Source organism: Poeciliopsis prolifica, unplaced genomic scaffold (assembly GCF_027474105.1).
Source record: "Poeciliopsis prolifica strain line A6 unplaced genomic scaffold, Auburn_PproV2 SCAFFOLD011, whole genome shotgun sequence".
NCBI classification, from domain to species: Eukaryota; Metazoa; Chordata; class Actinopteri; order Cyprinodontiformes; family Poeciliidae; genus Poeciliopsis; species Poeciliopsis prolifica.
In genome coordinates, this window is record NW_026562386.1 from 1,494,503 (window position 1) to 1,518,938 (window position 24,436).

The 24,436-nt window shown below is 36.7% G+C and overlaps 3 protein-coding genes across 7 annotated transcripts in view; all 3 read left to right on the top strand.

Moving 5' to 3' along the window:
- nfat5b (nuclear factor of activated T cells 5b) overlaps nt 1–5,367 on the top strand; it is a 35,291-nt gene extending 29,924 nt beyond the window's left edge. For all 4 annotated transcript variants that reach the window (XM_055036473.1, XM_055036474.1, XM_055036475.1 and 1 more), the window contains one exon: nt 614–5,367. In XM_055036473.1, the coding sequence (XP_054892448.1) occupies nt 614–855 (242 nt within the window). In that variant the 3' untranslated portion in view covers nt 856–5,367. The remainder of the gene's footprint in view (nt 1–613) is intronic.
- Nucleotides 5,368–8,986: 3,619 nt separating this feature from the next.
- kars1 (lysyl-tRNA synthetase 1) lies at nt 8,987–17,408 on the top strand. Of its 2 annotated transcripts, XM_055036476.1 has the most exons (15): nt 8,987–9,058; nt 9,675–9,843; nt 10,070–10,211; nt 11,612–11,777; nt 11,858–11,951; nt 12,043–12,229; nt 12,676–12,801; nt 12,981–13,100; nt 13,262–13,424; nt 14,911–15,084; nt 15,189–15,274; nt 15,354–15,439; nt 15,515–15,641; nt 15,741–15,884; nt 16,760–17,408. In XM_055036476.1, exons 2-15 carry the CDS (start codon nt 9,704–9,706, stop codon nt 16,832–16,834), a joined length of 1,830 nt encoding a protein of 609 aa, XP_054892451.1. In that variant the 5' UTR covers nt 8,987–9,058; nt 9,675–9,703; the 3' UTR covers nt 16,835–17,408. The 2 variants fall into 2 exon arrangements, with proteins under 2 accessions (XP_054892451.1, XP_054892452.1); XM_055036477.1 differs by lacking the exon at nt 9,675–9,843 and having other exon boundaries at nt 8,990–9,058.
- A 1,118-nt stretch (nt 17,409–18,526) lies between these two features.
- On the top strand, nt 18,527–21,933 carry gcshb (glycine cleavage system protein H (aminomethyl carrier), b). The gene is made up of 5 exons (XM_055037109.1): nt 18,527–18,711; nt 19,565–19,644; nt 21,079–21,142; nt 21,232–21,363; nt 21,500–21,933. The coding sequence occupies exons 1-5, from the start codon at nt 18,561–18,563 to the stop codon at nt 21,595–21,597; spliced, it is 525 nt and encodes a 174-aa protein (XP_054893084.1). The 5' UTR covers nt 18,527–18,560; the 3' UTR covers nt 21,598–21,933.
- Nucleotides 21,934–24,436: the final 2,503 nt, after the last annotated feature.

The window sequence follows — 24,436 nt, forward strand, 5'->3', positions numbered from 1 at the left end:
CACAAACGTCAATCTTTTTTGAGAAGGGATTTTATATGATGGACCCACAAAAATTATCTAATGGATAATCTGTGGCAAGTCTTGAAGCATCCTGTTCACGGATGCATTCCCTCAAATCTTTTGCAAAGAAGAGAAGTCTTACCCTCTAGATGTGCAAAAGCTGGTAGAGACGCTCCAAAAAGACCCAAGTAGCTGTAAATACAATGAAAGATGGTTCTTCAAATTGTAATTTCGAGGGCCATTCTGAATAAAAATGCACTTTTTTCTCAGTTTTATTTGTAAAGATGAATGTAAAAGTCATCTATTCTTTTTCTTCCACTCTGAAGGTTTTGGTTGTAACAAAACTAAATTTAGAGAAAAATCAAGAAGAATTAGGATGTATTTTTAATCAATACTTGTACAAAGTAGCATCACTTTAAATTATGCTGTTAAATAAACCATAGAATGTAATCTTTGTGAATAGGAACGGTTATGTTTTTATGAGAGAAATAATACATCTTTCTAGGATATTTATCACGTCTCTTTGGCAGATGGTGATAATAATATTTATTTTTTATTTAATTATAATATGTGGTTATTTTGTTTTAAATGTTTTTTCTCTCCCTTCTTGCAGGATGTGGCCAGCTGATGAACAGCCCTGGAAACACAGTTTCAGATCAGATTATAGCAATCAGCCAGTCGGGTCAGAACCAGCAGGAGAGCGATGCTCACATCCAGTCCCTGCTCAGCCAGTCTCTGTCCCAGTCTGGGACGACCGCACAGGGCAGCATGGAGGTCTCTCAAAACATGGAGAAGATCAACGACCTGCTGGTCAGCCTGCATGAATCAGGCGGCACCATCACGCGTTCATTCTAAATGTCACAGAAGCTCATGAGCTTGTTTTATTTTTTGCCGAAGAAACCTGGAAAATTGTTAAACACGAAGAAAAGGTCCAAGTGTTAATGCATAATCACTGCATGCAGGTCTGCTTCCTGCACCGCAGAGGATGTATTCAAACAGCTGCTGGCCTTTGCTCAGCTGGTCTCTTCAGACAAAAATACTAACTTCTAATGTAAATAACAGTGACTTCAAAGACATACTGGATCGTTTCTTTTACATGCAGATACATAAACCAGGATTTATAAACAGAGTTTATAAATTTTATAAATTTTATAAAAGTTAACATCTTTTCATGTCTCTCACAAACTGGCGAACTCACTTTTACTGAAACTCGTGTAAGTAGTGACTAACTCCTGAAGAGTCTGAAAAGAGAAATGGAACTCAAATCTTTTTCTTTCGCTTTCTCTCTGAAAAGACTGTCAACTCATCGGGCCTGACAATCAGAGAACTTATTTTTAAATGTAAATAGGTAGAATGTGATGTTATCTGTGGCATGCTCCAGATTTGTTTTTCTGCGTCTTGTAAAATGTCTCCTAAAGCGTTGGAAGTTTCTGTGAATATATTTCCCTCAATGTTTTTTTTTTTCTACTCCTTATTTTTGTCATTATATTGCATGAAAGACGGACCATTTGGTATAGAATATAGGCTTAGACGTTGTGTGAGATGTTTTGCCGTTCTAGTAGCTACTGTTTGAAATGGTGCAGATAGTGATTTTTTTTTTCAAAAAGGTCTATAGAGGGAGAGAAAGCAAAGAAATATGAAGTTCAAGAACTGTAGAAATGAACATAAGAGGTTTAATGTAATTTGGTTATTATTTTGCAGTTTGAAGCAGTGGGCTTGAACCTGTTGATAGCAATAAATTCAATCTAAATCTCTGAAATGCCACAAAAGGAGATTTTGATTTTATTTATAATGCGATAAATAAGCTTTTTAGGTGCTACATAGATATATTCGTTAATAAATCTACATAAATTATGTATTGTATTTGACTGGGGTTCATGCTAAAGATTTGTCAAAACAGTGAAGATGGTTGAACTAGGAGATATATTTGTAAATATTAAATATTTTATTTATTTTAGCATATTATCTCTATCAACATGTGAGCCAGGATGCAGGTACACCAACACTGCAGTCTGTCAAAATGTTCTGGTTCATGTGACAAATCCAGGTTACAATGTATGTTAAAAATCATTGATTATGTTGCTCTTTAATCACTCCTTTTATAAAGAGTGCAGACTCATTAGGAAGGGTGATTTTTTTATTTAGATTTTTTTTTATGCCCATATATTGTTTCTTCATTCCCTAGGTTAAAAACAAGGCAGCATCTGTGAGGAAAAACAAATGAGCAAAAAAGAAAATCCGTTAATTGGTTTTAATTGTGTCACAGCCAGTAAGTTTGTTGTGAAATGTTTTTTTTTTATCTTTATGATCATACAGCTGTACATCAAATTACCAACTTTGTTGCTATTCATTACCAGACATCTTAATATATTAGTTTTTGAAATTACATTAAAATAAATTGAACAAATAAATTTTATTCAGATAGTTTTTTTTTATTATTATTTTCAGTTAAATATTATCAGAATATACATCTAGAGTAGAGCATTAACTTAGTGCATCATTACTTTCGGTTTAATGGTTGGAAGGTGGGTTTTTTTCAGTGTCAGTGTCTGAACTGGAATAGTATTCATAAACCAGCTAGAAATGAGCCAGCTTTGTAGAAATGTTGACTTTAGTCAATGCTTAGGAGGAGAAATGTGTCTACAGCTGAACATCTCACGCAGATCATTGTATTAAAACTCAAATTGTGCATGCTGAAGCTTTACGGACCTCATGTTGTTTTGTCTGCTGGCGGTCAGTGACTTCAACACCAAAGTTTGATCTTTGTGTACATCCTGATAAAGTGCCAGTTTTATGGCTCATTAGGGTTTTTATTGTCTTCTTTCTTTTCACTAACTCTCTGTGTGGCATTTTACCTGCTGACATTCCAAGATGCATTTTGTCCTGATGATACACTTTACACTTTTTGTTTTTTCTTTTTTCTAATAAAGACAAAACAGTTTGCAGTCTGTAGTTTTATGTAAGTGCATGCACAAACAAGAGCCGGGTCTCTTATAATTGTAATTATCGTTACTGCTTTTTTTCTTGTGTTCATGTTGAAAGTAATGCATTAAGACCGTTACATTTAGTATTCACTTTAAAATCTCAAACAGCTGTTGTTCTTGGATGGAGTTGATGTAAACATTACCAATGTGATTTGCGGAGCGATGGAGGGCAGCTGTGTGTAGTGTGATCAAGTTGGGTGTGTGTGTTTTTTTTTTTTTTTTTTTGGTTTGTTTGTTTTTTTTTTAAAGGGACCTTTTTCTAGAAGGAAACATGACTTGTGAGAGGATAGCTTTCTAATTTTCTTCATCTTGTAAAATAGAAAAACTAATATTTCCGGTGTTTCATATTTATGATTTTCTGTTGCCTTTGTTTTTAGAGAGATAATTATGAAAAATATATTAACTTTTTTTTAGTAGGTATTCATCTTAACAGAGAAATATATCTTAATTTATTTGCGCATTGGAGGTTCGTAGAATTGCTCTGCAGTCATGGTTATTTTTCCTCTAGATATATTGATAAATGTTATATTTTCCCCTCACCTCAATCTGCTCATTGCTGTATCACCTGCAATGGGACCAGTCTGCTGCCGAGGAGGAAGTGGCCTCATTCTGCTGTGACTAAAGTGAATGTCGCTTTGCTGCACTTGGTTGTCTAATCAGGTTGGAGCTCAAAAAATTATTCTAACCAGCTCAGTAAAACCAATGTTTACTCACTTGCTCGTAATCTGTGTTACTCTCTGTTTAGAAGTTTTTATTAAGCAGAGATGAATGTTTTTACTCTACTGTCCATGGATGAAGATATTTATACCAACTGTAACTTTTCCAAATTCTCCAAAGCGCCTGAAGTTCATACTGTTGTTTCTGCAGCTGTTACTAAACTTGGGAATATCTCAGATGGAAAATTAAGGGTGAACCAACCTTTGCTGCTGGTGGTGGTGCCTTTTTTAGGGTAAAGTGAAATGCTTTATATACTATGAATGATGACCGTACAACTTCCTGTGCACAGTTGCTCCTGTATATACATCTCATTGTACATATAACTCATATCCCCCTAAACAAACAGTTTTTAGCCAGGCAATATGGCACCATGCTGTCAGACCAAGAAATTTCAGTATTCAATATGAATGTACTGCTCATTCTGTGAATCGTGGATGGAAAAAAAAATCTTCCTTATATCCAGAATGTTTTAACTGCACATAGGGGAGAGGTAATTACTCTTTTGAAATTACAGCTTTCTCATCTGTGTATGTCTGACTTTTATTACAGTCTTTGCTAAGTTATGGAAAAGAGGGAGACTTTTTTTGTGAAAGATCTCATTTGTGTCTGTTCTTTGTATTTGAAGTGTTATCTTTACATTCAATTTAATATTGACAAACTAAGTCAATGTTCGTCTATCATTGCATATTCTCCGGTAAATATTCTGAAAACACTGCACAGATAGCACACCCAGCCTGAGGAGAGATAACTGTAGCAACCGGGTCGAATTGTTGCTGTTGCCTTTCAGAGTCTGATTAAATACTCAACTATAATTTTAAGCCATAACACCTAAAGTGTGCTTAGAGTGATTGTCAGTTTTTGTAGTTGTTATAAATTTGTCGTTAACTCTACTGGCGCTTCTTGTATGCATCTGTCCTGTTTGTACTAAAATAAAACAAAAATGCATTGCACTTATGATAACCAACATAAATGCAAGCGCATTTTCTCCAAAACTGCTATGCAGCTGATGTACATTAATTTTAGATCTGTTTAAAACATGTCTTTTTCCAAGTATAGCCCTCTGTATTAAAACCACAGATGACAAGCTAAAATAGATATTCTATTATTTATGTTGCTTTTTTAAAAATGTCCTTATGGTATGATTGAAGCACAAAGTTATTTCTTCTCTCAACAATGATCAAAGTTTTGAGGGTTTTTTTTAAATGCTTGTTTTCAGTAGGGAAAAAGTGACAGGTTGTTTGCTTTGTGGTTTACCATCTTGTTTGTGGGGTTTATATGAACATGTGTTTGTTAGTTGGTCTTGCTGTTTACTGGAACAGTGGTTTCTTTGAGACCATCTGATTGTTGTCTCACGTTTTCCTGTAGGTAAAAAAATCAAATCTTTGCTTATCAAATTTGTTATAAAGGAAACACAGACCAAAATAAATAAATAAATAAATATGTAGTTCTGAAATTTTATTTTGGTACTTCTTTGCAAATTATGTAAACCAGATCAAACCATTCTTCTAGTAAACAGCTCGAAAAATGTTTTTAACCATTAGAGCAACTGTCAATCATCATTCATTAGGGGAAAATCTGTTTATATTTGGAGTTTGTTTTTGTTACTTTTATTTTCTTGCGATTTTGTAAACTTACTGCAATCTTTAATTAAACTAGTATACTTTCATCACTAGTGGTGTTTTATTTTATCAGTAACACTGAATGACATTTTGTGGAAGTTGTCCTGTGAAAATGCTTTTTTAATAGTAATAATTTCAATATCTGGTTCTGGATCAATTTGATCTTATTTTATTTGCTTATGAACAACAGAAGAAAATACCAGCCAAAGGAAAACATGGGAGCAACTTCAAGTCTAAACTACTTTTGCATATAAAATCTAAGCTACAAATGAATAACAAATAAATGTACTGCAGCAACACATCAGTATTTTTCAAAGGTTGATGGCTAAATTAGACCTTTATTGATTGATGATCCCAATATTTGTTTAACTGCAATAATATCATTCTGGCAAGAAGCTGTAGAGACCCCCTGCGTCTCTTGATTATTGGCAACTTCTTCAGTGTGAAGATATTTTTCCCACTTACATCAGTTGACCAGTAGGTGGGAGTGTATGACATGTTGAAGTCCTACGAAGTGTCTATACCACCCCATAAAAAACACACCATTTGTGTGAAAAGGAAAATGTTGTTGTCTCATTAGGATTAATGAATACCAAATAACCAGATTACAAGTGGAGTCCAGTGGAGTTGGATGCCACGCAGTTTGTTACCGACTCACTGCTTAATTACTCTGTTACTTCATATTTGACCTTGCAGTCTGTCAAACTTTGAAATCAGGAGGTGAATTGTGAAAATTCCCTCAATCTGTGTAGATTTTTATTTTGTAATTGTCTTCAGAGCAAATTCCTACTCAATATTGGTCATTTATAAATCAAATTGCCTGCTGTACAAGAGAGACATAAGCAGATTATCTGAATATACTGTACGATCAAGTTATTCCATTAATCGGGTTTTTCTTCCTGATGACATTGGCATATTCTGAAATGGGACAATTTCAGGATTCTTTGGACTGGGATTGTGAAAGAGTGGTTCAGGGAGCATGAGGCATCTTTTTCACACTTGATTGACGACCGCTTGGGTTGTGCTGGCTCAAACTTTGATCTTGGTGAAAAATAAATGGAAATAGAAACAGAGGTTTATTGAAACAATGCCACAATAAATACTCGATTGACCACCCAAAGAAGTGGTCAATCAAAACACCACGAATGATTACGGTGTTCTAGTTTAATTAAAGATTGCAGTAAGCTTACAAAGTCGCAAGAAAATAAAAGGAACAAAAACAAATTGAATAGTTGAATATTTAGTCACTACTTCAATTTCCATAGCAAAGATCAAAAGAAAGACCATGCCACAGAACCACAGTGAGTTCATTGATGGAGTTTAATAAAAGACAAACACCAAATAGGACAAATATGTTTGATTAAGTTTTAACAAGCGAGTGGCTTCTACCACGATAATTATGTGAAATTAAATTACTTGTATCCCAAATTCAGAAGATTTACCTTTACCTCTGCAGAGCTCTTTGGTTCCTCCTGTCAGTCTGCAGTTTCTCATATTGACGTCATCAAACCAAATTTCAGATCTACCAGAACTGACTGAACCTCTGGTCTCAGGTTTGCAACCAGCTTCTGACTGAGAAACCAGTAACCTGCTCCCAGTGTCAGAATCTTACTGAGGAAGAAACTGCACTAGGTTTTCTATCACTTTATCATTTCTGATATAACTGATGGATATTTGTATAGAAAATAAATCAATAGAGTTTAATTTACAATTTCTATGTCTTCATGCCATGAGGTAGATCTCAGCCAGCTGGTGGGAGAAAAAGTAGATCTTGGTCTCAAAAAGTTTGGCCATTCAAAGATGTTCTGAGGCTTTAAATGTTGGAATCTCAGTACATTGAAGCATTCAGGATCCAGACGGCCCATTGACATTTGACTTTGTATTTCTCAACTATGTTCAGGTTTCCAAAGCACTCGTGCCCTTTGCTTTCCCTCTCTGCTGGGGGCTTGGCTACCTAGTGACGACTGGCATGAAGAAGATGTTTGATCACTTCACTGGAGCGGACATTGAACAAACCGATGTTTCTTGTGTAAGTGAGTTTATGAGGGTCCCCAACGACGAAGCTACCCTGGCTGGGGTAGAGCTCTCATCCTCAGAGAGTAAAGTCGTTGGGGACAGTGTTAGTAATGCTCCGAAAGGACTAACCGACCCGGACGGGGACGTTAACCTTTCGGAGCAGAGGGTTCAGTCAGACACCTGCAATGAAGAAGCTCCACAAGGAAACACAGAAGACGACAGGGACAATATGGAGAACTTCTGCAAGTTCTCCAAGGAGTTGAATAACAACTGGGTGAATGCTGCATTTCAATCAATCCTAAACCTGAGGAGACAAGGAGATGTCTCGCTCAGGAAAAGGTGTTCAGTGTTGATACTTTCTGCTGTGCAATATACATACATATAAACTTGATCATGATTTTGTAGTCTGAGGAACAGTGTTGATCTGGGTTTCTATAATAATAAAAACCCACTCATTACCTAGTTTTAGATTTCTTTAAGATGAAACTAAATCCGTATATAAACATTTTTAGTATTTCAGTGTATTCTTCAAAGCGTGCTGAAGATCTCAGGGGATTTGGAAAGAGAAACAAAAAGTTGTGGAGCCTCTGCCTGATGCAACAGCAAAGCAATTAGGATTTTTTTTTTATTGTGTGAGTGCACCTTTTATCAGTGCTTTCGGTATGACATTTGGACATTTTTTATGTTTGAGATGGTCATAAATGTGCTCATAAAATGTGTCCCGTTTTAAAAACAGAGAAGAGAGTTTTCTCTTTTATTCTATTGCTTTTACATAGCATTACATTCGAAAACAAAAGTTCAAAATCACTTTTGAAAAAAAAAGTATAAGTTAGCTACATTTATTTTGGAGGAAGTGCAGTGCAGCTCAGCTGACTTTTAATTGTTTTTGTGTGTGAGATTAACTTTTTACTAACTTAATTCTTTAAATAAGTGGTGTCCATAATTTTCAAAGGGCTGTAAAATAATTAACTGTCCTTTGAAGTCTTTGGCAGATTTTCCTTGGCCCACCTATTTAGAGCTGGTTGCTGGTTTTTGTGGAGATCCCCATTTCATTTTTTTGTTTCACTATAGGAAAGAGTGAAATGTTAATTCTAGTTATTGTGTTCTTACTTATGAATTCTCATCACAAATTGTCTGAAGTACCTGCACTTTCACTTTCATGTGTCACATAACTTAATTGTGATAATATTGTTATAAAACCTGTAATACAAGTAAACACATTGTTTTGGTTCTTTTTGGAGTTATTTTGTGTACTAATTAAGGAAAAAGAACTCAAAGTTGGGAAAACGGGGATCCTTTAAAGTTTTTTTTAATACTTGTGTTATGTTTATGGTTTATGTTTAAAGATGTGTTCAAGTGTTCAGTATGATGCAATGAAATACTTAAATGTTGAAACATCTTGCTTAAACTATCAGTTATGTTGGCAGGGCATCATTGTTTTATTAAAACACATTTCAACATAAAGTTCGGTTTAATAATGATTTGATATAAAACATTTTTTATACTGTTTATCATTTTTACTGATTTACTATGGTTTCATATCGCTCGTTTACTTTCTTTCAATGTGCTAGTTTCCGATATTCCCGTAAACGCACCATCAAGCTTTCCTTTATCTGCTGCGCACGCGTACGACGCGGTTTCAGACCAGCTCGCTCTTTCTGCGCGCAGCATCAAGAACATGGCTGACGTGACAGAGGTGGTGGAAGAGAAACTCAGCAAAAAGTGAGCATATCTCCTTACTACCAAGCTTTTTGAGCTTTAGATGCTTCCTAATCTCTAGTCTTTTCTGTAAGGTTTTTGCTCTTTCGTTAACAAGACCCGTTTTAATCTTGCTATACGAAATCTTGTGACATCTAAATGAAGGTCCCACATGGAGGCACGCCACAAGACCTACACATCCCGTATTTAAGTTCGCTGCTCCCTCTGGTCGCTGTAGTCCTCCGCGGTGACGTAATCAAGTCTCGGTCGGTAGTTTGGCGAACAGAAAAAACTACAAAATTTATTTCCGCACTTCAACATGTTGCCGGATTTTACTTTCTCCCGTAAAAATTTGATTTAAAATAGTTTATGTCGCTAACTTGTTTGTATAAAATCAACCACGCCAAATCCGTTTTAAAGCTCTTGTATCTATAATAAAAATCCTTATTTTTTTCATATCATTATTTTTTATTATTGTCGCTATTACCGTTATTATTATTATTATTATTATTGTTGTTGTCTCCCTGAAAACTAAATTCTGAGTTATAGAATTTAGTTTTGCAATTAGTGTTTCCCTTTCTGGCGAGCAAGTACCGCTGCTGATGCTCCGCTCTGTCTTTGCATGTACATGTTTTCTCAGGTCTGTCTGCTGACTGTGGTAGCTCAGCAATGCTGTGTCTGGTCAGGGCTGCCAGACAGCAGCTGTGTCAAGCCTTTGCTGTCAGAGGACAGTGGTTAAAATATGCATCCCCGTGTTCAGCTGCAGCCCCGGCTCAGTTTCACGGAATACGATGGAGAGGTGACAAAAGGTTGGTGGCTTTTCCGTTCCTGTGTGAGAAACAACCAACCTTTTGTCATCAAACTAGATATGGTCTCCCTTGTGACTATTCTTCTTGCTCTCCTTTAATAGTCGACACCACACTACAGTAAAAAGCAAGGGGACGTCGTATTGTTGATGTTATGTTAGTGAACATGCGTTTTTGTTTTTTTCTTTTTAGAAATTCTGGTTCATATATTGTGTTTTCATTCTTTCAGTGAGCTGAAGAGACGAATGAAAGCTGAGAAGAAAGCGGCTGAGAAAGAATCAAAAGCAAAGGATTTGGGGGAGCAAGCTGACTCCAATAATGCCAATGCACAAAATGCCAGTGCCCTGGATGATGAGACACTCGATCCAAATGTAAGATGGTCACAAATCACCATTAAATATACATTTAGTATGTTTCCTTTTGAAAGCATGTTTATTTGTTTCGATAAAAAGTCTTAAACTGGGTGTGCACTTCTGAAATTGAAACTGAAAAAAACTACGTGCAAAGATGTGAGTTTAAACAATTATATGCACTAATCTGTCCTTCAGGCACTCTGTTTAAAGATGAAGATAATTTCATTTAATTTTTTTGAAATACAAAATTTGCCAAGGCAGTTTTTGGACAACCAGTCCCTATGAATATATGTGTAAATCACATTTTTTGCTGAAATCCCTGTCTCACTATGTTAACATATTTTAATTACAAAATTGTTCTGATTGGGTGAATAAGGTATAAAATGTAGAAGGTTTAATAGAGTTCTATGTTTTGAAGTGATCAATCAAGAATAACAACTACACTGTGTTCTATTTGTTTTACTTATTTTTGTTAAAATATGTATCTCTTTTGAAATTAAGACCTTGCGTTTCAGTGTCCTTATCTGAAGAGGGAAGGTTTGATTTAAAAAAAATAAAATTAACTAAAAAAGAAGTTAAGAAAAAACAAATATCTCCTGGCTTTCAAACAGTTTCCAAATATTAAGATTACAAATATAAGCTTCTGCTTTCTGTCTGCACTGCATTGTCTGTTGTGTCTCTGCTATATGATTAGTATCACCTTCACAAGTACTTACTTGTTTTGTTTTTTAAAATAAGTGAATAGGAAAGTGATAATGGTCACCATCACAAACACTCACTCCACTTGGTATTGAGACTATCTTCATGCTCATGGAACATCCTGTATGTTCTTTTACTGACATTTTAAACATGTACTATCTTAAGCTTAGGGTGGTTGTTTTTATGACTTTCACTTTGAGAACATATTTCTCTCCTGTGTGCCAGAAATAATAACGTGTGTGGTCAAAAGGAAACTGAAAGAATCTAAGCCAAGATGTGTTATTGAATATCTATTCAAATATACTAGCCCATCCTTTATTTTACATGTTTAAAAAAAAGAACAAAGAGCCTTTGATAATACACACCACTGCATTGAGAGTAGTTTCTTCACAGGCATAGATTATCTTGTAAACTATTTTAATAATTTTTTTTCTAAATATGAAATATTTGAAACTCACAGTGGATATTTTGGGCTTTTTTTTGAAGCAATGATTTTTAAACTCTTCCGGATAAGAAATAAGGAAAGAAAAAAAGAACCAGACAAACCAGACAATTCAAATATGCAACTAAATGCTACTTACTGTATCTTGTCATTATCTCACCATAATGATGTGTACATCCTGCAGCCTGTAGAGATTTTCATGCACTGTACAGTAAGTAGATCACAACTTTCCTAAAGATCATGCTTCAAGCTGGCTAATAATATACTTGTGTAACAGCAATACTTCAAGATCCGCACCCAGGCCATCCAGGAGTTGAAGGGCACAGCTGAGGACCCGTACCCACACAAATACCATGTAGACTTGTCGCTTACAGACTTCATTCAGAAATACAACCACCTGCAACCTGGAGACCAACTGAGCGATGTTGTTCTTGCTGTGTCAGGTACCAGGAAGACTTTGTGATCTTATCCTTTCCAAAGTAAACCAGCCTCATACCCTTTGTTAAACTTAAATATTTGGCAGGTCGAGTTCACGCCAAGAGGGCTTCTGGTGCCAAGCTGATCTTCTATGACCTGCGTGGTGAAGGAGTTAAGCTGCAGGTCATGGCGAACTCAAGGTATGCCATCTGGAGCTTTCATTGAGTGAGGTTATGGATTTGTTTGACCACATTAACCTCACTTCTTTGCCTTTTTGGGTCATTCTGGTAGGAACTACAAGTCTGAAGAAGCGTTTGTGGCCATCAACAACAAGCTGCGGCGTGGCGACATCATTGGTGTCCGAGGAAATCCTGGAAAGACTAAGAAGGGAGAGCTGAGCATCATCCCCGTCGAGATGACCCTGCTGTCACCATGTTTGCACATGTTGCCCCACCTCCACTTTGGCCTCAAAGACAAGGTAATTCACAACATACTGGTCCTGAACATTTCTAAGTATGAAACTTGTGTCTCCCTCTTTGCAACACATTCCTACCATCCTACTATAGTGTTATTGTATATGTAGTTAAATATGTCTGCAGTAGTTTAGTATTTAGACCTGCATAGAAACAGAATCTCACTTCTCTCAACTTTGAAAGATACCAATATTTTACATGTTTCTTTCCAGTTTTCCATTTAGCTTCCAACACTCCAAAGTTCCTTCACTTTGCAGCAGTATCAATAAAATGGCATAAGATCTGACATTTCTTCTTGTTAAAACTAGTTGTGACAACAAAAAAATGCTGAAGCTCATCATTGTTTAATGTCTCAGAAAACATGAGGGTACTTGACTTTCCTCTACCACCAGAGACTTATCAAGTCTGTGGGGTGTGTGATTTTTATTAATTTTTTTAATTTCTCTTTAAGGAAACCCGATTCCGCCAGCGCTACTTGGATCTGATTCTCAACGATTATGTGCGGCAGAAGTTCTTAACTCGAGCCAAAATCATCACATATTTGCGAAGCTTTCTCGATCAGATGGGCTTCCTGGAGGTTAGTTGTGTTTTGGGTTTTAGAAGTTGATCGTGCCACACAGATAACCTGCTAAACCACATATCACAGTCTAAAGCTTAGCTGGATTTAAAAGACAACCATTTGTGCAGACCTTTCTTTGTCACTTACTACATTTCAGGCAGCAGTGTTAACTTGCTGTCCTTATCTTAATATCTCAGATTGAGACACCAATGATGAACATCATTCCTGGAGGAGCAGTGGCCCGTCCTTTCGTTACCTACCACAATGATTTGGACATGAACCTCTTCATGAGAATTGCCCCTGAGCTTTACCACAAGGTAAAAAGCTGTAAAAACTCAGAATTCTCTTTTAAAAAGTGACTTTCACAATAACCACTGTGAGGAGGTTTGGTGAAAACAAAAAATCAAAAGCTTCCATCCTCATTTTTTTTGAGCAGTGGAGCTTTTTGTGCATTCGGTGCTTCATGTTTTCTTCATAGATGCTGGTAGTTGGTGGCCTGGACAGGGTGTATGAGATCGGTCGTCAGTTCAGGAACGAAGGAATCGATCTCACTCATAATCCAGAGTTCACCACCTGTGAATTCTACATGGCATATGCTGATTACCAGGACTTGATGGAAATCACAGAGAGACTGCTTTCAGGTAACTGCACGGCCTTTTTGACAAGATTGTTTCTTCAGAGATGTTATTTAGAAACACTGGATTTTTCCCCATTCTGTTATCTTTAGAATCTGGAACCTTCAAAATGTACGTAAAGTGAAAAAATTGATATCAGTGCAAGTCTATTAACAAGTTAAAAATATCATCGCTGTGAATGGCTCTTAAATATATAGCATTCTACCAATGATTGCATCCAAGCAGTGATTTTGTTCTACTTGACCAGATGGCTGAAAAACGTATCACAATAAAAGGTTTTTAAATCAGTCTATTGAAAATTAATTATCTTTTGTTTTAAATATCTGAAATGCAGCTAAACTGGTGCTGTGACCTTTCTCCTTTCATCCAGTTTCCTCTCAAGCTGCTGTTCAGGTTTCTCCTTTCACTCCACTATGCTCTTTTTTTTTTTAACCAATCAGGAGGCACAGTGGAAAAACCTGAAACTGCTGCTGTGCATGTTGCTCCACAGGTTGTTGCTAGGTAACCAAAGTGTGAGCGAGTTAGTTGATGCCACCAATCTTGCTCAGCTATTCATGACGGATAAAACGGCTAAAGTTTTTCCTCTATTATCCCCTAGAACGCTGTGCGGTTCTGGGTTGAAGTTCAGTAAAATTATTCAACATGTGTGTCACATCATCTATTGAAACTAATCACATATCCACTGTGATACATTATCGATTTATTGTCCAGCCCTACTTGAGTGCATGAAATGTTTGAGATTGAAGCAGTTGGAACATGTCGTAGGTCCTGTCTGACTACCTATAAACTTTGAAAATTAATCGGTTTTTAACTTAAATAAGCTGATAAGTTCTCTACTGCAGGTTCTAATAACTTCTTCACGTAACTCCTCTTTAATTGGTCAGAACCAACAATTCAAGTTTGCATTGCAGAACAAGTTAGGATTCTAGTCGTGACTAAATAAACTAACAGATTTCAACAAAAACTGTTCTTCCTTTAGCAGTGAGAACAGGGTTGGAATATAAACTGTTCTTACTGCCAAAAATGATGCTAACTCAGATACATGTTTTTTTTCTCCATTGCTTGGAGATAATTTTCTTGTTATTTTATAAGATGTGAGATGTTTTTATAAATCCCTAATTTTACTAGTCTTCTAAACTTCATGCCATTGAGTCAGTTGACAACACCTACTATAATCAATGCCATACTGGTCACTGACTGTGATTTAATAAGTAGAATTATCTACACTTTTTGTGGCAGTATGTGGGGACAGAGCAGCAGTACATGAAGTACAAATTTTTGACGCTTCAAATTGTTGTCTAATGCTGGTTCTCAAGGGCAACATTTTCAATATTTCCCTGGTTCCTCACAATTGAATGAGATGAGTGGTTTGCTACCAGGTCTTGCTGGGCCTTTTAATACTCACTTACTGTTGTCCCATGGATCTCATATATCATCTCAGACACAGTCATGCCATAAAACATCTGTCCCAATAATTCTATGATTATTTCAGGAATGGTGAAGCACATCACTGGAGGATACAAGGTGACTTATCATCCTGATGGTCCAGAGGGCCAGGCCTATGAGGTTGACTTCACTCCTCCATTTAAGAGAGTGAGCATGACACACGATCTGGAGAAGATCATGGGAGTTAAATTCCCACCAACAGACAGCTATGACTCCGACGGTATGGAGATGTACAAAAAGCTGCCTCAGAAGAATATCATCCAAAGCTGTTTTATCATTTAGTTGACTCAGTTTCTGATAAAGAATCATCTTTTTATTTTTCAGAGACCCTCAAATTCTTCGACGATCTGTGTGCCCAAAAAGGTGTTGAGTGTCCTCCACCCAGGACCACTGCCCGCCTCCTTGACAAGGTGCGCTGTGATTAAACTTTATTAGATCCTTCTGGTTGTTACTCATTATGTTACTAATGTTTTGTTCCTTGTTCTGCAGTTGGTTGGAGATTTTCTCGAGGTCACATGCATCAGTCCGACTTTCATCTGTGATCACCCTCAAATCATGAGCCCCTTGGCAAAATGGTAAGAAGCGTCAAGCTATTTTACTATTGAATTGCAGTGCTGAGGCTCTCACTGTGACACTTTCCTCCGTTTCAGGCACAGATCAGAAAAAGGTCTAACTGAGCGTTTTGAGCTTTTTGTCATGAAAAAGGAAATTTGCAACGCCTACACAGAGTTGAACGACCCAATCAGACAGAGGGAGCTGTTTGAGCAGCAAGCCAAGGTCTCTGTGGACTGTCTGTTCTGTTTTAAGTTATACATTAGCACATTGTCTTGCTATAGAATGATTTCCATACTGACGCTGTAACATGACTCTTTTCAGGCAAAAGCTGAGGGTGACGATGAAGCCATGTTCATTGATGAGACCTTCTGCACAGCACTGGAATACGGTCTGCCTCCGACTGCTGGCTGGGGGATGGGCATCGACCGTCTCACCATGTTCCTCACCGACTCAAACAACATCAAGGTAGCTTTGCTCTGAAAATTTAATACAATCATAATCCAGATTTAGTCAACTGAAAATCCGCACCACAATTTGAAACCACTTTTGATGTATTGAGATGGACAAAAAATATAGTACCCTGCTAACAACACAAGTAGAATACTGATGATGGAGACTTTCTGTAGTCATTAAATCACAGTATTGTTGAAAGTGTGTAGTTTGTGTGAATTTTATTACAGTTACAAAGCATTATTGAATCACAAACCTTAAAACAGTGGAACGGAATAAAAATAAGAGGAAAAAATGATCAGAAACTGAAGTCAAACTTTGCAAGAAATGTGCAGAGAAGTGAGACAAAAACACAAACCATCAGGTTATGTTGGTTTAAGAAGTACTGTGTATAATTAAAACAATATTTTCATACAAAACTCTTGAGATTAATTAATAAAACATGCAAAATTCTTTGCTAAACACATCTACAAATTATAATTTGTATTAGATGGGGTTGTGTACCAGAGGCCTACAGTAGGAAGTGGGTTATGGATGATCTTTTATCTGATCTTTTTATTTTTTTCTTCCCCATACACCGTTTATTTATTCCAATACATTTAAAACAAAGACCTTAGGTGTATTTCTTTTTGTTTTGTAAGAACTTAACTAGATGTTTTGGTTGAAATTATTCTAAAAGAGAAAATTACTGAGATATTGAATTTTTTTATTATTAGTAATACAGTATTATTATTTTTTAGTTTCAGGTGGTTTAAATAGTTTGTTGCTATTATGTTAGCATAAATAATTTTCTAGGCTGTGGTTTCACTCAGAGATGACACCCAAGCATCATCAGGGGAAATGTGTTCTAGTTCATGTACAATCTAAATATAATATTTAACCTTTTACAGGAGGTGTTGCTGTTCCCAGCCATGAAGCCTGATGACAATAAGAAGTCTGCTCCCTCTGAGGAAACTTCTTCCTAAGGTCATGACCTCTGATCCCTCCGGCTGCTTCATCTCTGCAGGAGTCCATATGAAGTATTGGTCTTTACCTAACGTTGGACACCAGCAGAGTCTGCAAATTTTGTTTTACTTGTGTTGGTTTGTTTAACATTGGCGCTTATTGGTCAGGGTATTGGTATTGTTTATTGTTTTATTTTATTTCGTCTGCTCCTCACACCGGTTGAATCTTCAGTGCTTGAAAGAAGGTTTTAACTCTTTGCTATCTAAACCGTAAATATTTGAAATTCAATCAGGAAATGATCAGGAAGTCATTAGATCTGCTGTCACGTCCAAATCTGGTGTTACTTTTATGCATATTCTGAGTTTCTGAGAAAATCTTTAATTCTGAATACCAATATACCAAGAATAATATGGATTCACATCTGAACAACAACTCAAATCCTGATGTTTGAAGTGTCCTCTGTATATTCATGTTATTTTTAACTGATCTACTTGTATTCTTTGTCTAAGATTTTTCATGTTGGCTTCCTTAAATTTAATAACTATCTGCCAAGAAAGTGAAATTCTGGGTTTGAATAAAGTACAATTGAATCAGCTTTGTTTTGTTCTCTTCATACGACGTCTGAGATTTTTAGTTTTGACAAATGTATAAATGACTTGAACTTTTGTGGAATCAATCTGCTCTGTATTCATATCAATGGAAATGACCTGGGTAAGCCAATCAAAAACTAACAGAAACATTGAGTGATATCATTTTTAATATTTGATATGAAAAGATGTCCGAGAAGGACATACAGGTGTGACCAAAAAAAAAAACTTTTTCACAACCGTCATGTTTTTAGTCTATATTTAGGCCTATCTCCATCCATTGATTGATTGTATTCAAATTATTTGAGGACAAGAATGTGTCCAAAATAAAGGATGAGAAGTTCTGCATGTCGCCAAAGTGGAAGAACTTCAAGAAACCTTCCAAAAATGTTAAATGCTCATCCTCTAATTATGACTTTGGGGCTGATGTAATCCAGAGTTTTCTTTGCAGGGACTTGGTCGTCACTTTGGAATCTAATTATGAGCATCTCTGGCCTATTTAAGAATGAGGAATTTAAAAATGCCTGAGTTGTTAAAAGCACCTCATAAAGCATAAATATTATAGAATTATACAATTTATCTACATTATCCACTGATAATTACAACTGACTTCCAACCATCAGTTGTTTTTCTTAACCACACCAAACATTTCGTTTCAAAGTTCTGCTGTAACATGTAAAACTTGCTGTCTAAATTGATTGTGATGGTGCAAACAATCCAAATCTTTTATAACACAGAAAAATGTGCAGTAGGTATCGGCAGGCTGTGGGTGGAAAGTTTTCTTGGTCTTCAGTGAGTTTATGGAAGGACACTTCTCCAGAAATCTCATTTATCATTATCTAGAACATAAATGTTATTACAGCATCAATTGTATGATTTTTTTAAATTGAAATAATAGTGATAATCACTGGAAGACATTTTTTTTTTTAAATTAATATTAATTTACCTTTGGGTCCCAACCTTCTCCCCCTCCTCTACTGCTCCACCATCATTGTCCACGCAGAAGCTCGCCACAGTGGGATAGTGCGCGCTCTCGTGGCTCAGTGTGTTTGTGCATCTCTGTGTGTGTGTGTGTGTTTGTTCGGGTGTGTGTGTGTGTGGGGGGTGTGTTCTGGGTTACACGGTGCCTGCCTGCCTGCCTGCTGCAGAGTGAGTGAAGATGGCGATGAGAGCAGCGCTGCGGTGCCTCTCTGTAAACTTTTCTCCTAGGCTGCCGCAACTTTCGTCCGCTGCGCAAGTTTCAGCGACTCGGCTGCTGTGCAGGAGCGGCGCCCCGCGGACTCTGAGCACAACCCCGGGCCAGTGCACAGGTAAAAAAACCCCCAAACAAACCAACAAACCCAAAAGGAAGAAAACAAAGAGAGGGAACCCGGGGATGAACTCCACTCACCATGTGGACAGATTTCTTCTTCTAATAACCAGCTGCCAAAAATGAATAAATAACGATGTAGGTTGTGAAATGGAGGACTAAAAGACAAGAAGGACAGCTAGACGTGCTGTTTAACTTGAAAAATCCTGTAAATGTGACCACATGCTGCGTGCTTTATCTTATTCACCACAAGCATTTGGGGTGCACCAGTAAGCAGCCTGTGCAAGCAAATGTCACCCATTTTGCTGCAGTTGTGCAAATATCGACAGAATGATGAGCCACCCGGCAGCTGCCATGTTTTACAAGTTTCAAGATCAGAAAAAGCATTTGGAGCATTTAGTTGTTTGTATGACTCTAGTCATTCACTGGCATCTCGCATCGTCACAAATCTGGTACAAAACTGATTTTTCTGCGTTTTTTGGCGCCAGCTCTGATTATTGCTCAGGCTTTAGACTACAGTTATTTCCTCGGGGTGACAGCGTGAGCCTGGAAGCACAATGCTCCAACTCAGCACTGGGCACGACTGTGAACACAAGTTATTCTTGCTTTTGTGAACCCTTTTCCTGACAGCATAACTGCATTCACCTGCTGAAACGCACAGTACGCTGATATTTTATTTTTCTGCACATGGTCTTGCATAACTGAGAGCCATTCGGCTGTGGTCCATGGTGCACATTTTTATTCTTTGCCAACACAGGGGTTTTTTGTTTTGTGTTTTTTCTTGCATGACTAACTGGCTTTGTGAATCACAGTCCATACCACCTTTTTTAGTGCAATTATTTTTCTCCCTGTAGCCCTCAAGTTCACTGAGAAGCATGAGTGGGTGCTGGTGGAGAGTGGAATAGGCACCGTGGGAATCAGTAACTATGCTCAGGTCTGCTTTTTAATTAGCCATTCTTCTAATCTTTGATTTATGGCACTCTTTGCTCTGACCTTTCCTGATGTCGGTCTAAAACCTGTCCAGAGCTGCACTTTGCTCTCAGCAAATCCACTGTATCAGGGTAATTCATTGCTTTATGATTATTCTTTGATAACCACCAAGCGGGGGAGGGAGGCAGATCATTTTAAGTTCAGATGCTTGATGAACTGTAGATATCCAAGCGGTAAATAAAAGCGGAATTTTATTATTCTAAACCTGAATGAAGCAGTTGAGGTGTGATTGTTTTTCATGGTAAGTATTTCCTGTGCTAATAAGCCCACAGCTTCTGAGATAAAGCATAAGACGATTTAAGCATTTGGAGCATTTAGTAAATATTAAGCAAGGTTTTTAGAATTCAGAATTACATGCAACTTATAAAATTAAGCAGGAAAAAGCCTTTTAAACTAGTTTACAGAAAAACAGAAACCCTTTTATGATGTTTATTGTTCAGATACCTTGTAGTGTTTGTTTATCTTCAGTCACATTGATTATTGCAACAGCGTCTTCACACGTCTGTCCAACAAATCAAACAGCTGCAGCTGATCCAAAATGCTGCTGCTCGCGTTCTCACTAAAACCAGGAAGATAGAGACATAACACCAGTTTTAAAGTCCCTCCACTGGCTCCCTGTAGCTCAAAGAATAGATTTTAAAATACTGTTGTTAGTTTACAAATCACTGAACGGTTTGGCACCACAATACATTAAAGATCTGCTGTTGTTGTATCGACCTTCCAGACCGCTCAGGTCTTCTGGTTCTGGTCTGCTCTGCATCCCCAGAACCAGAACCAAACGAGGAGAAGCAGCTTTCAGCTTCTATGCACCACAAATTTGGAACAAACTTCCAGAAAACTGTAAAACAGCGGAAACACTGAGTGCCTTTACATCTCGACTAAAAACTCACCTGTTTAGAGTTGCTTTGGAAACATAATCAATTAGGAATTTAATGATGGAACTTGACTTAATGTCATGTTTTGATTGTTGATTCTACGTTGCATGACTTTGTGTTTATGACGACAGTTTGAAATGCCTTGCTGCTGAAATCTGCTATACAAATAAAATTGGATTGATTGATTAATTGATAGTTATTGACTTAAAAGAGTTGTCTATAAGCTCTCCAGAGACAGTTGGTGCTGCCGAACAGACAACATCTAAAACTTGCGCACAAACAGCTTGTTTCAACATGTTCTAACACCAACTACTTGGCATGGCATTTGTGTGTTGTTCCCAATTGTGCAGTTTGGGAGCAACACCCAAATATGAGGTCATTTATAATCAGAACAAATCCTCTAAACAGGGGATGTTGTTGTAAATCACTGTGTTCGTGTTAATATTTCATATGCACTGTGTTTTTGTGGTAAATATATAACTATTATTATTTGATGACTTTAGGAAGCTTTAGGTGATGTGGTTTACTGTGGACTGCCTGAGGTTGGCCAAAAACTTGAACAGCTGGGTAAGATCAGGGAATATACTACATCGTAGAAAGTGTTTATAGCTGTGCAATAAATGTAATCTTTTGTGTTGTGTGTAATTCTGCTGCAGATGAGTTTGGTGCCTTGGAAAGTGTAAAGGCTGCCAGTGAGCTGTACTCACCATTGACAGGGGAAGTGACAGCAATCAACACGGAGCTGGCCGAAAATCCAGGACTCGTGAATAAATCCTGCTACGCAGATGGTAAGTCTCAAGGTTGAATTTTGTTGTTATTCCTGTAAACTGGTCACACAGCATTTTGTCACCAGTGCAGTTGAAAAGCTGCCAAAAGAGAACTATTTCCAAGCCTTACTTTCACATGTTCCTTTTTATTTTTCAGGATGGCTGATCAAGATGACCATTGAAAGGCCTGAAGAACTCGATAAGCTCATGGACCAACCTGCTTATGATAAATTTATTAAGTCGCTGGAAGAATAAGACAACAAATTTATCGTGATTATTTGTTATGTAGCTGCAGTCAAATATTAGCAGACTGGGTTACTAACATTGGCAGTGACCTACAACATCCTTTGTGGTATTTATTTATGTTATGAACACTTTAAAGTGTGCTGCAAAATCTTAAATACCCAGTAACATTTTTCATGTAGAAAGTGGGAATTTCTTTTTCAACTCGCCAGTGAATCTAAAGGGCTTTTACGCTTATTGGATCTTCTTCCTAGTACTTTGCTCTGATTTTAAATAGTGCATAGATGTATTGAAACGCTGGGAAATTCAGTTTTTAATTCATTTATTAAAACACTGAGAAGTCTTTAAGTTTGATTGAATCTGCCTGGAATCTGTTGCATTGTATGTTTCACGAAGGCACAGTATATCTTCACGATATGTCGCACATGCTCACATGCTGTTGCGGCTGTACAAATGGTGACAGGTCATACCGTCTGCTTGTCCTGATTTTAGTTCCGCACACCTTGACCTTTCCCCTTGGTTGAAGATAGGCTGAGATTGCTGAAGCTAGTTGATCAATAATTAATCCAACTGCGATTTTAAACCCATTAACAAAAGTTGCAGTTATTGCTATAAGTTAATGATTTTCATTACTGTCTTCAAAAAAACAGTTCAAATGTTTCAAATATAGATATTATGCTAAAAACAAACTTTATACTTCCATGATTTTAGTTTATTCACATTCTGTAAACTGGATTGCACTGAATTTGTTAAAGCAAAGAGTCTGTAAAATCCTGTTAAAAATGCACAACACTCCCACCACAGTTATTGACATCACTGTTTACTATGAAAAAAGTCTTTACTATATACGTTACTTCTTTATGAACTAACCTAATGCTGAAACGTTTTAAAAAAGTGAAACCCTTATTTTGAGTAGTTATATTCAGAGGGAGAAAAGTATTGTCTTAAGAGGTTGTTGATTTTTAACAAAAAAAGACCTTGACAATTTATACTATGACACGTTGATCAGGTATTTTCAACGCAAACTGTTTAAACTGATCAGAGAGTGCTGTACACTAACAGAGAGATGGTTATATCTCCTCTTGAAAATGGGAAAGACAAGAAAACATTCAAGAAAGGCAGATGATTAGTGAATCTTTTCAAGCAGGAAACTGCAACATGTATCTTCTGAGGTTTCCCATATCTACAATCAGATCAAAAATAAAGAATTAGAAAAAAACAAACTACAACAAGAAGAAGGTTTAATGAACACCGGGTGAAGAATAATGAGAGGAAAGAAAATGTGCAAACCTCAGTAAGAGCACTGCAGCAAGGCGTGACATGCTGGAGTCTCAAAATTGCCACCATGCTAGTTAGTGTTTGGTGAGACAGGGCAGGAAAATAGCCTTCCCTGTCCAACACCTCAAATGTAAATGTGAAGTTTGCTAAATGGTACTGAGAATTTAACTGGAACCGAATGCTTTGGTCTAATGAGATGAAAACTAACATTCTCAATTTCACCACAAACATTTTGAGCTTGAAAAAACGTCACGGCTGCTGGAGGAACTATAAGGCTATGTGAGCCTGTTAATCCTTCAAGGGGGCTGGTAATCTCGTGAGAGTTCACAGGATTATAAGGTCCTTAAAGTCAGAATATTTAACATTCAAATTTGGTGGATCCAACCATGAGGCTGAAAATGGCTTCACAACGAGTCTTTCGGCAGAAGGAATGACCCAAACAAACTGAAATGATTCATGGCAAAACCTATTTTTTTCCATTGTGAATTCATTCCTAGAAGCTAAATCCGACAAGAAAGATTGTGGGGTTGGTGCAAAAGAAAGGGCCTAAAAGTATGCTGAAGAGCACTCCTGGGTAACTCAGGTAAATGTAGAGGAAGACCAACTTACAATAATGAGACAAATACTGGTACACATTATTTTATGTAAAGAAATTTAATATAATTAAAAAATTCCCAATTTTGGATTTTTTTTATAGGCCGCAAATTCCTCAATAATTTATTTGAAGGTTTGCTGCACATTTTTAGCAAGATGCTGACAAGTCTGATGGATACAATACAGTCTAGTGTCCACATGATACTCTATATCATTCATGATAGAGAGTATTTTTTTATGTCATCACCTTCTTGAAATAATAGCCTGTGTCATTGTCAAAAGTGATTTTGGAAACAAAAGAAAAGTGATAATAATAACCCAAAAAAATCTGCCCCATTTTATTGCCAACAGATGATTTAGGTGAATAAAAAGAAATTTTGGTAAAAAAAAGTGTTAGTCCATTATTTTAGAAAATGATGATTTGCAACATTTAGCCAAAAGAAAATAAAAATAATTAAAGGATATACTGTCACTCACAGAGTGTATCAATATTTTTTGAGAAGTTTCAGGGTTAAACAACCGGAAGATGAGATTGAGAAATTGTCTTATTGTGACACCTGCTGCTAGTCAAAGGCTTTTCAGTGAAACAAACATGTTTATTTTTTATTGTTTCTCCTGCACTGTGAGGATTTTTTTTTCCATAGAATTCCAATATTCAAACATTTGTTCCATTCTAATAAAGACAGCATTGGTTTGTTAGCCACAGTGGGATCTGTATAGCAACAAAGTTTCATATATGTGTTTAGAAAAAACTAAGAAAATGAATATTTAAATATAGAGACAGGTCATTAATTTGGTTTGTCAAAAGCAACATAGAAAGCATACGAAATTTCAAAAATATATAACAACAGCTTTCACATTATTTGCAGTTATTTAGTACATAATGTTTTGAAACAGCTTACTGGAGATAAGCTAAAACATTGTCCTCGCAAAAGACTGGTCATGATTACATAATTTCAGTATTATTTGTTATTTTACC

Excerpts from the sequence above, each read along its gene's own strand:
- gcshb (XM_055037109.1), top strand. The coding sequence starts at position 18,561 with ATGGCGATGAGAGCAGCGCTGCGGTGCCTCTCTGTAAACTTTTCTCCT. Across the intron at positions 18,712-19,564 it reads AACCCCGGGCCAGTGCACAG|CCCTCAAGTTCACTGAGAAG; the intron begins GTAAAAAAACCC and ends TTCTCCCTGTAG. Across the intron at positions 21,364-21,499 it reads TAAATCCTGCTACGCAGATG|GATGGCTGATCAAGATGACC; the intron begins GTAAGTCTCAAG and ends TTTATTTTTCAG.
- kars1 (XM_055036476.1), top strand. The coding sequence starts at position 9,704 with ATGCTGTGTCTGGTCAGGGCTGCCAGACAGCAGCTGTGTCAAGCCTTT. Across the intron at positions 11,778-11,857 it reads TGTTGTTCTTGCTGTGTCAG|GTCGAGTTCACGCCAAGAGG; the intron begins GTACCAGGAAGA and ends AATATTTGGCAG. Across the intron at positions 12,230-12,675 it reads ACTTTGGCCTCAAAGACAAG|GAAACCCGATTCCGCCAGCG; the intron begins GTAATTCACAAC and ends TTTCTCTTTAAG.